This window comes from Trichoderma virens, assembly GCF_000170995.1.
Source record: "Trichoderma virens Gv29-8 chromosome Unknown TRIVIscaffold_6, whole genome shotgun sequence".
In the NCBI taxonomy this organism is placed as follows: Eukaryota; Fungi; Ascomycota; class Sordariomycetes; order Hypocreales; family Hypocreaceae; genus Trichoderma; species Trichoderma virens.
The window spans coordinates 1,556,734-1,571,197 of NW_014013743.1; the positions used below are offsets into that span (position 1 = coordinate 1,556,734).

Sequence of the window (14,464 nt, forward strand, 5' to 3'; positions counted from 1 at the left end):
CGGAGAAACAAACCTTCAAAGGACCGAAACCCCCATGATTGTGCGGCTGAATGTGGAGCTCGAGACGGTGACGGAGCATCATTCCTCTATTACTACTATCGGTCATCGACTTGCTATGTACGGCGTAGCCTTAAGATTTGAACTATTTCTGGACTCCGATTTGTGTCGAGTTTGCCAGCAATACGACGGTGCTCTCGATGGCAAGTTGCATTGGCCGTCACAGGCTTCGGGGGCATGCAGATTCGAAATGCCCCTTATTTTTGCCAAACTTGCATTGATCAGCCGCAGTGCAACGGTACAGGGCACAGGGGAACTCGTCCCCGCAAACCAGATCTAAGCTCGACCAGGCAAAGCCAACTGCTTCGATACAGCTGGTTGTGGAGCCTAGGATGAGCAGAGGACAGGCTCAAGGTTGGGGAGCCGAATGCCCTGCTGACCGGCATCCCTAGTACAGCTTGTCATATCAGCAGCAGATAATGCCAACGGTGTCAACGGCGTCAGGGGGGTCGATATGGCATTCCAAAACAACAGGCTGCGGTTAATGTGACGCTTCTTGAAAACCTTATCCCTCAACAAGGCGCCAGTCTTGGCTAAACAGCTCCGAAGCCCTGACAGAGAGAGCCGGACAAGGGGGATCAATGGAGCAATTGGATAAAGTAACGGTCGGGCTTCGGCACTCCAATGGCCGAGCTCTTGGCTCAACTGCAGACATGGCCTCACTCCATGAACACCGAGCGCGAGTACAGCTAACATGGCCGCGTATAAGCTCTTTGAACGTTCTTGATACCGCATGGACGAGTTCTTGCAATGACGACTGACAGGATGCTGGAGAATATTACCCTGAAGCTCAACCATGGCCTTCCTCTTCTTGCATGAAACCTGATGCCGGGCTGCTTCGTCGATAGTGCCGTCGATAGCTTCACCATCCGCCGAGCCGGGGAGTAGCATCTCAAGGCAAGTCCAGCGACCCGGTTTGCGCGATCCAGAACCCCCGCGGTCCTCGACTTTTTTTAGGTGTTTTGGCTTCTTTATGCGATGCAGCCAACCAGCTCTCATGCAGTCAGCCACTGGCAATGCCTGTGCATGATCATTATCGGTATCATCCCAACACCCATGACACTCAACTACCTGATCTGTATACAAAAGATACGGATAGCCCCAGACACGCATTTGCGTTATCCAGCAATCGGCTAAAAGCCCACACGTGTGTTCCTTTCAAGCTTTCCCTGGTCAATTGGGCATAGCAAGTATCAAGGCCCTGCACTGACGACAGTCTAGAATCACTAGCATGTTTGTCAAATTCTACTACCGGCAGCCAAGATGCACCGGTCTCTGCATCATCGAGTGCGCCAGCCCAAACCTGACTAGGTTTTTGGGTGGTTAAATCGGTCTGAAGTGACAATCTGGCAAAGGACGCAGCTTCATGCCCACGCCTCAGGTAGCCTCCAGACTTGTGCGTATCAGAATACTAGCACGAGCATGAGCGTTAGCCCTGTCTGTGGGTAAATGCAACGCATTCCGGTTGGTTTGTCTCGTTCTCCTGAAGCCGACGGCTTCGATGCTAGTGACCGCATGAAATGTTGGCTACGGTACTTCTCCGAGACGGTTACACAGATCGATTCAATTCTCGTGAACGATATACGTGTATATACAACAAGCCGAAGGACCAGCGCTAACCCGCCGCTTCATGCCTGTACCCGAAATTGTCGGCTTCTTGTGCCGCGTTACAGCTCCAGCCATTTCATAGGCGCAACAGCGTAAACAAATAGCAGACACTGGATTGGCTGGCGTCGATTCCTCCTATTTTTATCACAGGGTTCCAGGTACGCGCCACTATTGTCTTTCCTGTGGCCTGACGAATTGCTTTGGCATGCCGCCAAAGCCTCAAAGGGAATGCGTTCGTGAATCAGGCGAGAAGCCATTCCGAACTGCTACCCTAAAGTGAACCCTGAAATCACGCTCAAGAAGGCGTGCGCGCTTACCATGGATGCTATTAGCAATATCATAGATCCCTTCTCTTGTCTCTTTTCCCCCGTCTCATAGGTTGTAGCGACTCGTGGTTTCGCTTTTTTCTTTCACGAGCTGTAACGCCTAGTTTCGCTTGGCTAAGTGTTAAAGTTTGGCCAGGGAGACCGACCAGGTAGAGATGGATGGATACGTCTTCTGGATTGGAAAATGTTGTTCGAATTCTGTTATTGCCTAGGAGCCGCCTCATTACGAGTACGGATTAACACCAAATCACACACACTGGCCTCTGGCATGTTTTGTACGAGGTATTCGTTGCATTTTCGAGATAAACTCCACCTATCGCAAGGTATGTTTTAGCCTCATATTTTGCACAGCCTCGCCTTGCTGTAAAATATTAACCTTGTCAACGGGAAACCCCGGGAACCTATGAAAGCTGTGGCAAAAAGAAGACTGCTGAATCATAGAGGCGACGTCGTACATAGAAGCCAAAGAAGCAGTTGGCGTCTGAGCCACGAACTCTCGAGTAGGTAGGTACTTAATAATATGGAGTACAAGCCTCAATGACTGATAGTGGGGTTTGTCGCCGGTTGACTCAGATCCAGCATGATTCCAACCTTGTCATGGAGGGGCAACTCCAACTTTTTCATATCCGCAGTCTCTTGTTGCTGACGATACATAATCGCATAAACACTCCTTCGCGCCTCTTCTTTGCTCGGCTTGCAGTAACAACCTCTTGATATACAGCCAAAGATACCCACTGCCGCAGCGGCATTCGCACAATGGCTCAAAACCAGGCAGACGAGCTCTTGCGACGGCCGTTATATGGTAAGCACAGATATTCAGTCGCATCACTGCTTTAGTCGCGACCCCACCAAAACCATCATGCTCGCGATGCGAGCTTGACGACATGGGACGCACTTCTTGTCTTTGTCTCCCGCCTCATCTCGGAACTAGCTGACAGCTTGAGTTTGTGTTAGTTTACGATCTTCCCCCAGAAAGCCTCATAGGCTTGACAGTTAAACCGGATGCAGATGCCATCACCATCGCCGAAACTACCACTGCAACACCTCCCAACCAGACTTCAGACGCGTCTTCTGATAATTTTGTCGGCTCTCAGGCGTGTTCCCTCTGCAAGCTGTCCTTCCCTACCGTAGTAGACCAGCGAAGCCATATTAAATCCGATTTTCACAACTACAACCTTAAGCAGAAGCTACGGGGGCAGAACCTTGTTTCAGAAGCCGAGTTTGAGAAGCTGATAGAGACTTTGGACGAGTCGCTCTCTGGCTCCGACTCGGACGATTCGGAAGACGACGAGGATGAGGGACGCCAGGAATCTACGTTGACGGCGCTACTCAAGAAACAAGCAAGGCTGACGGAGAGGCGAAATGGCACCAAAGACAATAACGAAGACGGCGACGATGAAATTGGAGGGCGGCCGGGCAAAGGCAAACCGCCGCTAATATGGTTCAGCTCGCCGTTGCTTCCCGAGAATACATATTTCGGCATCTACCGAGCTATATTCACGGAGAAAGAGCAAGGCCAGCCTGATTTGGTTGATGTCATCCGGACGAAGCAGCTCGAGCCAATAGCAATGCCGAAACCTGCAAAAGACGGAACACTGCCACCCATTGCCTACAAAGGGCCTCACTTCTTTCTTTGCATGATCGGAGGCGGCCATTTTGCTGCCATGGTGGTCTCTTTAGCTCCCAGATCAGCAAAGGCAGGCAGCACCACCATGAACCGAGAGGCTACGGTTCTCGCCCACAAGACATTTCATAGGTATACAACACGCCGGAAACAGGGTGGTTCCCAATCAGCCAGTGATAATGCCAAGGGCAAAGCCCACTCCGTTGGTTCATCTCTGCGTCGTTACAACGAGACTGCCCTGGTAGAGGACGTTCGTGCCCTTCTTCAAGAGTGGAAAGGACTTTTGGATACTTCCGAGCTACTATTTATTCGGGCAACAGGAACGACAAATAGAAGGACCTTGTTTGGCCCCTATGAAGGACAGGTCCTTCAGGCTAACGATGCTCGTATACGAGGATTCCCATTTAGTACCAGGAGAGCCACTCAGAACGAGCTGATGCGGTCCTTTATCGAGCTGACTCGGCTCAAAGTACGAGAGATCGTCCCCTCCAAGGCCGAGTCAGACAAGGCAAGCTCAACGCAAAGCAAACCTGTAACAGTCTCCAAGCCAGCAAAGCCAACTCTATCAGAAGAGGAGGAAACGGCGATTCTTCATACATCTCAGCTACAAGCGTTTGTGCGACGCTCCAAACTGCCGGCACTCCTATCATATCTCACAAAGAATGAGCTCAGCTCAGACTTTGAATTTTATCCCCCAGAACAAAACTACCATACTCCACGCATCCTGCATTACGCTGCTGCTCAGAATTCTGCGCCTTTGGTGCTGGGAATTCTTACACGAGCAGGGGCGAATCCACTGCTCAAGAATATGGAGGGAAAGACGGCCTTTGAGCTTGCTGGAGATCGTCCTACGCGCGACGCCTTCAGAGTAGCGCGATCTGAACTCGGTGAAGCCAAATGGAATTGGGACACGGGCAAAGTTCCTCCAGCCATGACCAAGAATGAAGCTGATCGCCGCGACGAGCGAGAAAAGCAGGAGGCAGACAAGAAGGAGGCAGACAGGAGAAAGGCAGAAGAGGAAAGACTCCGTGCTGAAGGACCAAAAGTACCAGATCAGAAAGCGAAAAAGGGCGGTAATATGGCGAATATGATTGCAAAAACGCCACAGGAACGCCGGGAGGAGGAGGCTAGGGGGCTGACACCTGAAATGAAGATGAGGTTGGAACGAGAAAGAAGGGCGCGAGCAGCGGAAGAGAGGATAAAGAGACTGCAAGGCAGTAGTTGAATAGACAACCATATACTAGTGGCAAAGACATCTCATGGAACATTGGAACATTGAATAGATGTGAACATGGTATAATAGAAGGCACTACAATCTAAATTCTAGACCATCTACGTATCTCAATGCAGCGAAATATCGATGAAATGAATGAGCGAACAAGTATATTTGATTCAAGAAAGCCAATTATCTCACCATTTGAGAATTTGGACTTCTGCACATCAAGTCAACAACCGTTGGCATTTGCACTGGCCCACAATAGCCAAGAAGCATAGATGCCTAGGCATGAACATATCACGTACATAGGCAGGAGATGTAAAGCAGTATACAGAATCAACAGCTACAAACAGGCGGTCAGCTACTGGAAATGATCGGGAGGAACTTCTCTATGGATGCAAAGCGTTCTCCAAGATAACGAGATTCTCACCGATAAAGACAGAAAGATGAGTTCATATTACGTCTTCTTCGCTTAATATATGCTGCTAAACGAGCGGCAGTCACAACTGGCAACGGCCTGACACTGAGAAGCAGCAGCTGCAGGAGCACCACAATCACCGCCTAGGTTTTCCCCCTCCCACAACTTTCCATTTCGCCAAAACACCTTTTCCCACAAGTTCTTACCTTCGTAAAATTCAGTCAATCCCCATACTCTTCCTCTGTTCAACTTGAGACTGATGGTCTTTTCAGATCGCTTCCTCACGACAAGTGTTGACGAGGGTGACTTGTTCATCGCGTCCCTTGCACGAATTCTCCTGAAATCCCCCCCCCAACCTTTTCCGTTATCTTCCAGTATCCATTTGTATCTTTCCTCCTCTGTCTCTCCTATCATTCTGCTTCTTTTTCTTGTCGATGCCTCCCCTCTCTTCTAGCCCTTCTCCTAGCTCCCATACTCTGACCCCCTTTCTCTTCATTCCTGATCATCATTTATCTTCCTTCTTCGGTTTTGCAAGTTTTCAATAGCTCCTTGATCAATGCTCATCTCCTCACATATCTTGTTTTTGTTCAATAATCTCTCATCTCAAGCCACCCCTCTGCTTCCATTCTCTTTCCTTATCCAAGCTGCCAACCCCCCTCTCAGCCGAAACCCCAAAGCCAATGCCTTGTTGACAAAGAACGACTTGTTCTTCGGCTCGGGGGCAGATTTTCCCTCCCTCCCTATCGTCTGTTTTATGCACTTCAACCTTGGTGTTTTGACTGCATTGTCATCATCATCCTTCTTCTATTTCTCTTGTCCCGTATCGTATCAACCACTCGCTCACTCATCCATTTGTCTAGTTTCCAACAGTAGGGAAGGTGTGGTGAACCGAACCGATCGACCGGCCGGCCGAGTGTACAATGAAAAATATACAATACATAATGGGGTGCTTTGGGTCTGGGTTGGTGGTATTGGTAAGGGGTCCGACACACACACTTTTCCCTCCCGAGCAAACCAAAACCGTCCAAGAACAAGCCCATTCCGAAAGCCCGCTGCTTCACACGACATTCAAGATCGACCGAAAGAACGAGTGAGCAGTCGACGCTCCAGATGCGAACCAAGAAACGAACAAGACGCCTTCTCATCTGAGAGGCAATCCAAGATGTCGAAGACCCAGTATCCCATCCCTCACGAGCGAGACGGACGTTCTGAAGATCGATCGCATACGGCCGAGTGTACAAGAAAAATTACATATATATAATGGGGTATATGGCTCGCAGTGGTGCGAGGCGATTCACAAAGAACTGCATGCTTTTCCGACAAGCACTTCAGAGCGTCCACGTCCTCCACGCACAAGTTGAATGAACGAACACGCAAACGAACGAGCGAACAAGAGAACAAACAAGCGAACGAACCAACGAACGAGACGGATGTTCTGAAGACCGATCGTATACGGCCGAGTGTACAAGAAAAATAATATATACATATAATGGGTTATAAGAGGTTCGCAGTGGTGCGAGACGATGTACAGAGAACAATATGCTTTTTCGACAAGCGCTTCAGAACATCCCCGTCCTCCATGCGCAAGCCGAAGAAGAGAATAAGAGAACGAACCAACGAGCCAACGACCGAGACGGATGTTCTGAAGACCGATCGCATACGGCCGAGTGTACAAGAAAGATAATATTACATATATAATGGGCTACAAGAGGTTCGCAATGGTGCGAGGCGATATACAAAGAACTATATGCTTTTTCGACAAGCACTTCAGAACATCCCCGTCCTCCATTGCGCAAGTTGAATAAGAGAACGAGCGAGCGAGCGAACGATCGTAAACGGCCGAGTGTAAAAGAATAATAATACTATATATACTGGGTTGTGTGTGGTTTGGCGCGAAGAGAGTTGGGGGGGGGCTGCAAACGATTGCCGCCATGTTCTTTATCCGACAAGAAACGAATCCGCCGTCGAAATCCGTTGCTGAACGAGCACGAAAGAGAACTGCGAGTCGATCGGTCGAACGAACGAACGGTCGGGTGTACAAGATAACAATACTAAACACAGGTATTTTATGGATTTGGTTCGAGAGTATTGGCTCCGTTTGGATGGAACCAATCAAGGAAGAGCACTTGTTTGCCGGCGATTCGAAACACCAAAGAGGAGTGTGCGTATTATAGATGGCCAACCGACCGAATGAATATATGAACTAATAGCAGTAACCAGATGCTCCCAATACCTCATCTCTACAGAGCGGCGACTGGAGTGATAAGTCAAGTATCACAAAATTGTCAAAACCACCAACGAAGTGTGCTCGTCTGTCAAAGCCTCGTCTACCCACTCGATCTTCCCGACGCCAGGTAATTGAATCCCCATCACTTTCTGATAACGTCTCCATACTAACATACGTAGTGAAATTCGCGCCCAGAGTCGACTTCATGAACGCAGCGTCTAATCATCGGAGATCTCTCTGCTGGCTGTTTGCTTTCTCGGCTATGCAATCCATACCAATCACATCACACCCCAGAGCTCGCTTTCTCGCCAATAGGGGGCTGGCGAAAAGCAGGATTGGCCATCAGTTTTAGTTCTCGAAACGGTAGGCAATCTTCCCCGCTGTCTGTGCGTAGAAGCTGACCCTCGGATACTAGACACCATTCTCCCATCTTTCTCTGCACAGCTTTCTCCCACGGAACCAAGCAAGCCGTTCCTCGTAATGATCAATAATAACAGCTAGTAAGTGGTACGCATTCTAATGGTTCCAGAATGATGAATGTTGGCCTCCTAAACGGCGATTCTGACTACAAGCGTAGAAGGCCCGAGCTAGCCACCATTCAGTCCCTGTTTCAATTCGGCACATCGCTGATTATGCAACAGCAAACAGCCATCTTCCTTGTCCATGTTTGCTGATTGGTTATGACCCCGCCATTGTTTTGTCTGCAAAAACACTCATGAGGGCGGTATTCCTCGAACAATCCCTATTTCACCATTTCGGTGAAGGGACCCTCATTTGCACCGCACTTTCACTCCCAATTTCACTGTTTCCATTCTGCGATGGAAATACAGTTTAGGATGTTTCCTTCGTATTGCAGCCAACTCGAATCTTGATATTGATTCAGCATTGGATCTGCTGTTCAGCTGATGGTGCTCTTATACAGCATCGGGCCGATGGGCAAGGAGCGATATCACCTCAACAGATGGTGGTGTGTCGACTTCGCTAGAGTTCACACATACATCTTGGTGAACACGAGATGATCGTGATGCGGGCTCCAATTGAACAGAAAGGAGCACATCTTCGGGTTAGCCGCAAGCTCCCATCTTCCAACCAAGCTTATTTGACGATGTCGAGCCGATACAACCTCAATATTATGCATATACACTATGCCGATGCAGCAACTGTTTCTCAGTCCGAGAAATGGCCGGATTCCTAGCATCATCATGCGATCAATTAGATGCCATGCTAGTATGCACCCCGCAGAGCTAGAGCAAGTTTCCGTCACGAGTTTGTCCTATAAAGGTATGTGGTATTTTTCGACTTGCAGCGGACTTGAATATATATCCGTCGCCAAATTTGCCTAGAGGTTGATGAGCGATGCCGCATGGGATTGAAAGGGAGGACTGACTTCTTATGTATATATAGATGCAGCTTTTACGGCTACCAGAACGAAAAAGCTGCCCTGAAGAAGAAAAGACGTACATGCCGTTCTAGCAAGTCAAAACCTTCATCGAAACACAGTTCCTCAATCAACAATGACAATGAGATTGGCTGGCTTGCTGGCCACCGTTTCGGTGATCTTGTCCAACACTCTGGGCTTTGTCGCCGCACAAGGTTCCAAGCCGGTGTTTGCTCACTTCATGGTATGGCTCATCCTATCACTGATGCTATCTTCATGGAGAAAAATTGGCTGACAATGGAGTATATAGGTGGGCATTGTCGAGAAATTTACCGTTCAAGATTGGCTAAATGAAATCCAACAAGCCCAAGCTATCGGCATTGATGGCTTTGCGTTAAACTGCGCTCCTCCCTGGGTTGATAGCTACACGCCAAAGCAGCTTGACAATGCATATACGGCCGCCCAGCAGCTCAACTTCAAAATGTTCATTTCATTTGACTTTGCGTACTGGTCTAATGGCGACACGGGCAACATTACCAGCTTTGTTGGCAAATACGCTGCTCACCCGGCCCAGGCAAAATTTAACGGAGGTGCACTCGTCAGCACCTTTGTTGGTGATAGTTTCAACTGGAATGCCGTGAAGAGCGCTCTGGGCAGCCAGAAACTGACAGTGATTCCCAATATGCAGGACCCTGCCTCCCTTGGAAGCGTCAGCACCCAGTTTGGCATTGATGGGGCGTTTTCATGGTATGCTTGGCCTACAGACGGCGGTAACAGCGTCATCGAAGGGCCTATGACAACCGTGTGGGATCAGAGATATATACAAGGGCTTGGTGGTCGGCCCTACATGGCACGTAAGTTATTCAGAATGATTTACCGAACACGAAGGTAGGGCTAATAATATTGCGTGGGCAGCGGTCTCTCCGTGGTTTTCAACCCATTTCAATACTAAGAACTGGGTCTTCATCTGCGAAGAGCAGCCAGTCCGTCGGTGGCAGCAGATTCTTGACATGAAGCCAGCCCTGGTTGAAATTATTACGTGGAATGGTTAGTGTACTCAACTCACCAAAAAAGGGAGGAATGCTTCTCTTGACTGGCTAACTAACCAACATCCGTTCCCATAGACTTTGGTGAAAGCCACTATATTTCGTAAGCGAACCAGTCTCCCTGCCTTACCTGGACTCCTTTCTTTCGGCTGATGAAACAATATTGCTGACCATATTACTCTCCATACAGCGGCTCAGAGCCTAACCACAGCGATGACGGGTCATCCCAATGGGCCAATGGCTTTCCCCATGATGGCTGGCGTGATATCTACAGGCCATACATTGCGGCCTACAAGGCCGGCGCATCTTCTCCTACAGTGAATACAGATGAGATTGTCTACTGGTATCGCCCGACTCCACATGCTGCCCGATGCAGCAACGATCCGTTGGGCATCCCTCGAGGGGCCGAGTTGATGGACGACCTGGTCTTTGTCAGCACATTGCTCACGCAGCCTGCACAATTGACCGTCACAAGTGGAAACGTGGCTCCTGTCACCGTAAATGCTGATGCCGGTGTTCACGTTTTCAACTTCACCATGGGCATTGGCAAGCAGTCGTTCTCCGTCTCTCGCGGTGGCAGGCAGATTCTAGGAGGCCAAAGCGCAAAGGATACCGTCAGCTCGTGCCAGACTTACAACTTTAACGCATACGTGGGCAAGTTCTAGACCAAGCGGACTAGACACACCTTATGCAACAACGAAATAGTCCGCTCAAAGCGACAGCGTGATCAATTTTTCCTGCCGCTTTATTGATTGATGATTGATTGAATTTCGCCCCCAAACACGGAAGGCAAACCCCTTCGGTGACCATCCAACTAGTGTGAAAAAGAAAAAGAAAAAGAAAAAGAAAAAAGAAAGCGCCGTCGCCTGCAAGCTCATGATGCTACAAACCGGAGCGAAGGGCGTGTGCTTGGTCAAGCCAAGGCTGCAGCCAGGCTAAGGCATAAAGTGTCTCGTGCGGTGAAGTAGAGGCAGGCGTCCCGTCTCTAGCCATAGAGTCGCCTGCTTGCTGTACGTGCTGTTGAGCGTCCATCCACTTCGGATGCAATCATGCATATGAATTCTGATGAAAATCCTTGGGTGTCATCAAAACGTGGCTGCACTCCAAAAACTCCTCCTCGCCTTCTCTGCTGCGTCGTCACCAGTCTTTTGCATGCTGCTGCGGCTGACACATGACCATCACATCTCAACATTCGACTTTGAGATAGTTCTATACACTTAAGAGGTCCCTTGCAGAGGAGCCAATAAGGACATTATCTAAGAGGGGCCGGCGGAGTTGGTTCCGTCAAACCGGCCTAGCAGCCACTTAGATCGTCATTACTACGATCAGGGTAGACGGAAGAAACCCCGAACTCTCTAGCTTGCCTATTCTAGAGCACCCTGGGATGGAATAGCATCTCTTTCTCTCTCTCTCCCTTTCTCTACACCCTCTTTCAGCCCTACATTTAAGCATATATCGTCCCTCGTCCCTCGTCCCTTATCATTCTCCTTGACTCGACCATGTCCGGTGGTCCAGCGGACTCTCTGCCCCAGAATTCCAGAACCATCCCTGCGCTCACCCTTTTATACCCTTGACGATGCAAGATTGCCCCTCGCAACCGAGCAAATATCGTCGTGTCGTCTCAGAGCGTGCAGATTCAGATTCATTCGGCGATGTTCACTCTTGGACCGAGAATAGGACCGCATCTGCGCCTACGTCCGCGCCTACATCCGCACCAACGTCTGCAGTCGCCTCTACATATTCCCATGTGTCGCCTGCATCGTCTACACCCGTGTACTACACCAAAACGGGCCGGCGGCAGATGAGGAAAGCCGTCAACGTTGCCTGTGAATCTTGCCGGAAGCGCAAAATAAAGGTATTGTTTGAAACCCCGCCCGTAGGGAAGTGCTCGGACATTTAGCTCATGACGCGAAACCCGCCAAAAGTGCAATGGAAACCGCCCGAAGTGCGCAGGTTGCGAGATGCGCGATGTCGAGTGCAGTTACGACTCGGCCTATCGTGAAGAGACAAACGCGGCCGTGCTGAAGCGCAAGTATCGAGAGGAAAACAAAAAATCAACTGCTTTTGAGGAGCTGTTCACTGCTTTTCAGACTTGCTCGGAGAAGGATGCAATGACCATGTTCAGCCTGGTACGCCAAGGTGCTGACCCTGGAACCCTTTTGAGGCAGATCAGAGAATGCGATCTTCTGCTGCAGCTCTCTGTCGTCCCGGAGACTCGGAGACGCTACCAGTTCCCATATCTTGCCGCCATGCCAGCCCGCCTTCAAACCCCGGACAACCCATATCTCAAGTCGGTGTTGTATGAAACTGCCTTTCTCAAAATAGGACAAGAGGGCAGCCAAGGGAGCACAGAATCGAAATATGCACACCCCGGCCACTATCAGGATATATATCTGCAGCCGTATCATGCCGCTGAACTCTTGGATCCCCTGATTGACCTCGTCAAGCCCTCCGAGTGGACCAAGGTATCCGCCGACGACCACTTGATGCGGATGCTCTTACGAGCTTACATTCTCCACGAGTATCCAACCTTTCCCATATTCCACAAGGATATCTTTTTCCAGGCCATGATTGACCATGACTCGCGGTTTTGCTCGCCAGTGCTCGTCAACGTCTTGCTGGCGGAAGCATGCGTAAGTATACAGCCAACTCCAAGTCGTCTGAATTTGGGTAAAGAAGTAAATGGGAACACATGCTTACCAGGATGCCAGCACTCCTTGATTGACATACCCAATCGGAGCCAGTTCTGGGTACCCCAGAGTCTCAGATATCGCTTTCTAGCCGAAGCGAAGCGCTTGTGGGAGCTGCAAAGCGACAGGGTGGACTTGGTTTCCGTGCAAACCGCGACGCTTCTGAATCTCATCTATAGCCACAACGGCATGGACAAGATCGGCCACACGTACTTGATGCAGGCCCTCAAAGTTGCCCAGCAACTAGACTTGTTCGGAGATCATGCGAACGAGAAGAACGAGAGAATGGTCCATGCTCGTGTCTTTACGGCCTGGGCTCTCTTCAACTGGCAGTGGTATGTTTTTTTTCTTGACGAACTCCCCTCTTGCTGCTTGTCCGATTCGCCGCGTCGCTCTCGTCCCCTCTCGCTAACATGTTGGTCCATCTCATGACAGCATACAATCGTACTACTATTACCGGGCTCCTCTGATTCCTGATCCGCCAGCCACTCCGCTGCCCAATCCATATGAGCATCCGTTTTGGTATGGAGATTTCAAGCTGAGGTACCCGCTGAACTCGACGTTGGTTCCGGCACAATATGGGCATTATTTCAAAGCAATCTCCGGGCTGCGTTCCATCATCCACGACATGGCTGCAGTCAGCTACGGCCTGAAAGAAGGTGCCACAGCATCTCCCGGTCAAATCTGGTCCATATTCTCAAGGCTAGAGAAATGGTATGCCGAGCTGCCTATTACTCTCGCACCTCACAATATCGTCTTCCCATGGCAGCTTAAAGTGCAGTACGTTTTCCCTCGACCCTTTTCTTTGGCACCGTCTCCCCTCTCACCTTATTTTAAAACTGTGGCTGCGGTTGAGCGCTGACAGAGTATTGATGTAATAGCATGGAGCTTTACTTGGCCACCATCCTATTCTCTACAAAGCAAGCCGGACTTTCGGGGGCTTCAACCCTCATGAAAGAAACTGCTCAAAAGACTGCTGCCCATGCAGCCGCTCGCCTCGAGACTGTCGGGCGCCTCTACTATATCCGGCACAGCTTTGAACACTGCGATCCCTTCTTGACGATTCATCTGTCGTTCATAGCTGGTGGAGCAATGGACAGCCTCAAATTGACTCCTGCTCACGACGTTGAGACTATCAAATCTCTAAGATCGACAATCATTTTGAGCTTGAAAGGGCTATATGATCAAGGCCAACACATTCATCTCACCTCAGTAATCTACCGGCTGTTGCGGGATCGACTTGAGCCCCCAGACCTGGCGATGCTGCAGAACTACGTGGTTTGGGACCCTCTTGCTCCTGAGGAGCCGCTGTTGGTAGAATACGCCCAGTCCCATTATCCACTATCGGTGGGAAGCAAGCTTGAAGATCCAACTTCTGCGCGGCTTGAAAACTTGGTAAAGCGATACGAACAGCTGTCGATAGACGAGAGCCAGTAGTTTCGATTGAAGATTGCGGAAAGATCCGAGTAGGATCTCGACAGGCTTGACTCGGTATGGTAATCCAACAAGGAGCCTTTCTGTCTCTTCTTGCACACAGCTGGTAATTAAAGGACGGAGGTAAAGTTGTCGAATTTAAAGCGAGGGAGCTATAATGCTCAAGGAAACGCGTTTGCGTTGCAATCCACCTATACAAATGACTGCCAGCGCGTGTGACAACTCAAGTCACGGGCAGTCGACCGAAAAATAGTTAGCAGAAGCCCGTGTCATGACCAGATATGGAGTTGATATCGAAGTGGGATATTTGCCAGAATGTTATCTCGAAATACACGACGGTGAGAAGCATGACTGACCAAAACGACAAGATAGGAATGATTCTATATCATCCCTACTACATGCGTGGATAGAAAGGTGAAGAATGGCTGTCGTAGAATAAC

General features: G+C 49.7%; 3 protein-coding genes across 3 annotated transcripts; all 3 read left to right on the forward strand.

Moving 5' to 3' along the window:
- Window positions 1–2,641: 2,641 nt before the first annotated feature.
- On the forward strand, window positions 2,642–4,933 carry TRIVIDRAFT_83943 (uncharacterized protein; the record flags this gene model as incomplete). The annotated part of the gene is made up of 2 exons (XM_014101326.1): window positions 2,642–2,793; window positions 2,946–4,933. 2 exons carry the CDS (start codon window positions 2,748–2,750, stop codon window positions 4,838–4,840), a joined length of 1,941 nt encoding a protein of 646 aa, XP_013956801.1.
- Window positions 4,934–8,996: 4,063 nt separating this feature from the next.
- TRIVIDRAFT_27940 (glycoside hydrolase family 71 protein) lies at window positions 8,997–10,565 on the forward strand (the record flags this gene model as incomplete). Its single annotated transcript, XM_014101327.1, has 5 exons — window positions 8,997–9,098; window positions 9,165–9,708; window positions 9,770–9,901; window positions 9,979–10,003; window positions 10,091–10,565. 5 exons carry the CDS (start codon window positions 8,997–8,999, stop codon window positions 10,563–10,565), a joined length of 1,278 nt encoding a protein of 425 aa, XP_013956802.1.
- Window positions 10,566–11,476: 911 nt separating this feature from the next.
- TRIVIDRAFT_60564 (uncharacterized protein) lies at window positions 11,477–14,027 on the forward strand (the record flags this gene model as incomplete). Its single annotated transcript, XM_014101328.1, has 5 exons — window positions 11,477–11,755; window positions 11,826–12,533; window positions 12,612–12,925; window positions 13,026–13,370; window positions 13,472–14,027. 5 exons carry the CDS (start codon window positions 11,477–11,479, stop codon window positions 14,025–14,027), a joined length of 2,202 nt encoding a protein of 733 aa, XP_013956803.1.
- Window positions 14,028–14,464: the final 437 nt, after the last annotated feature.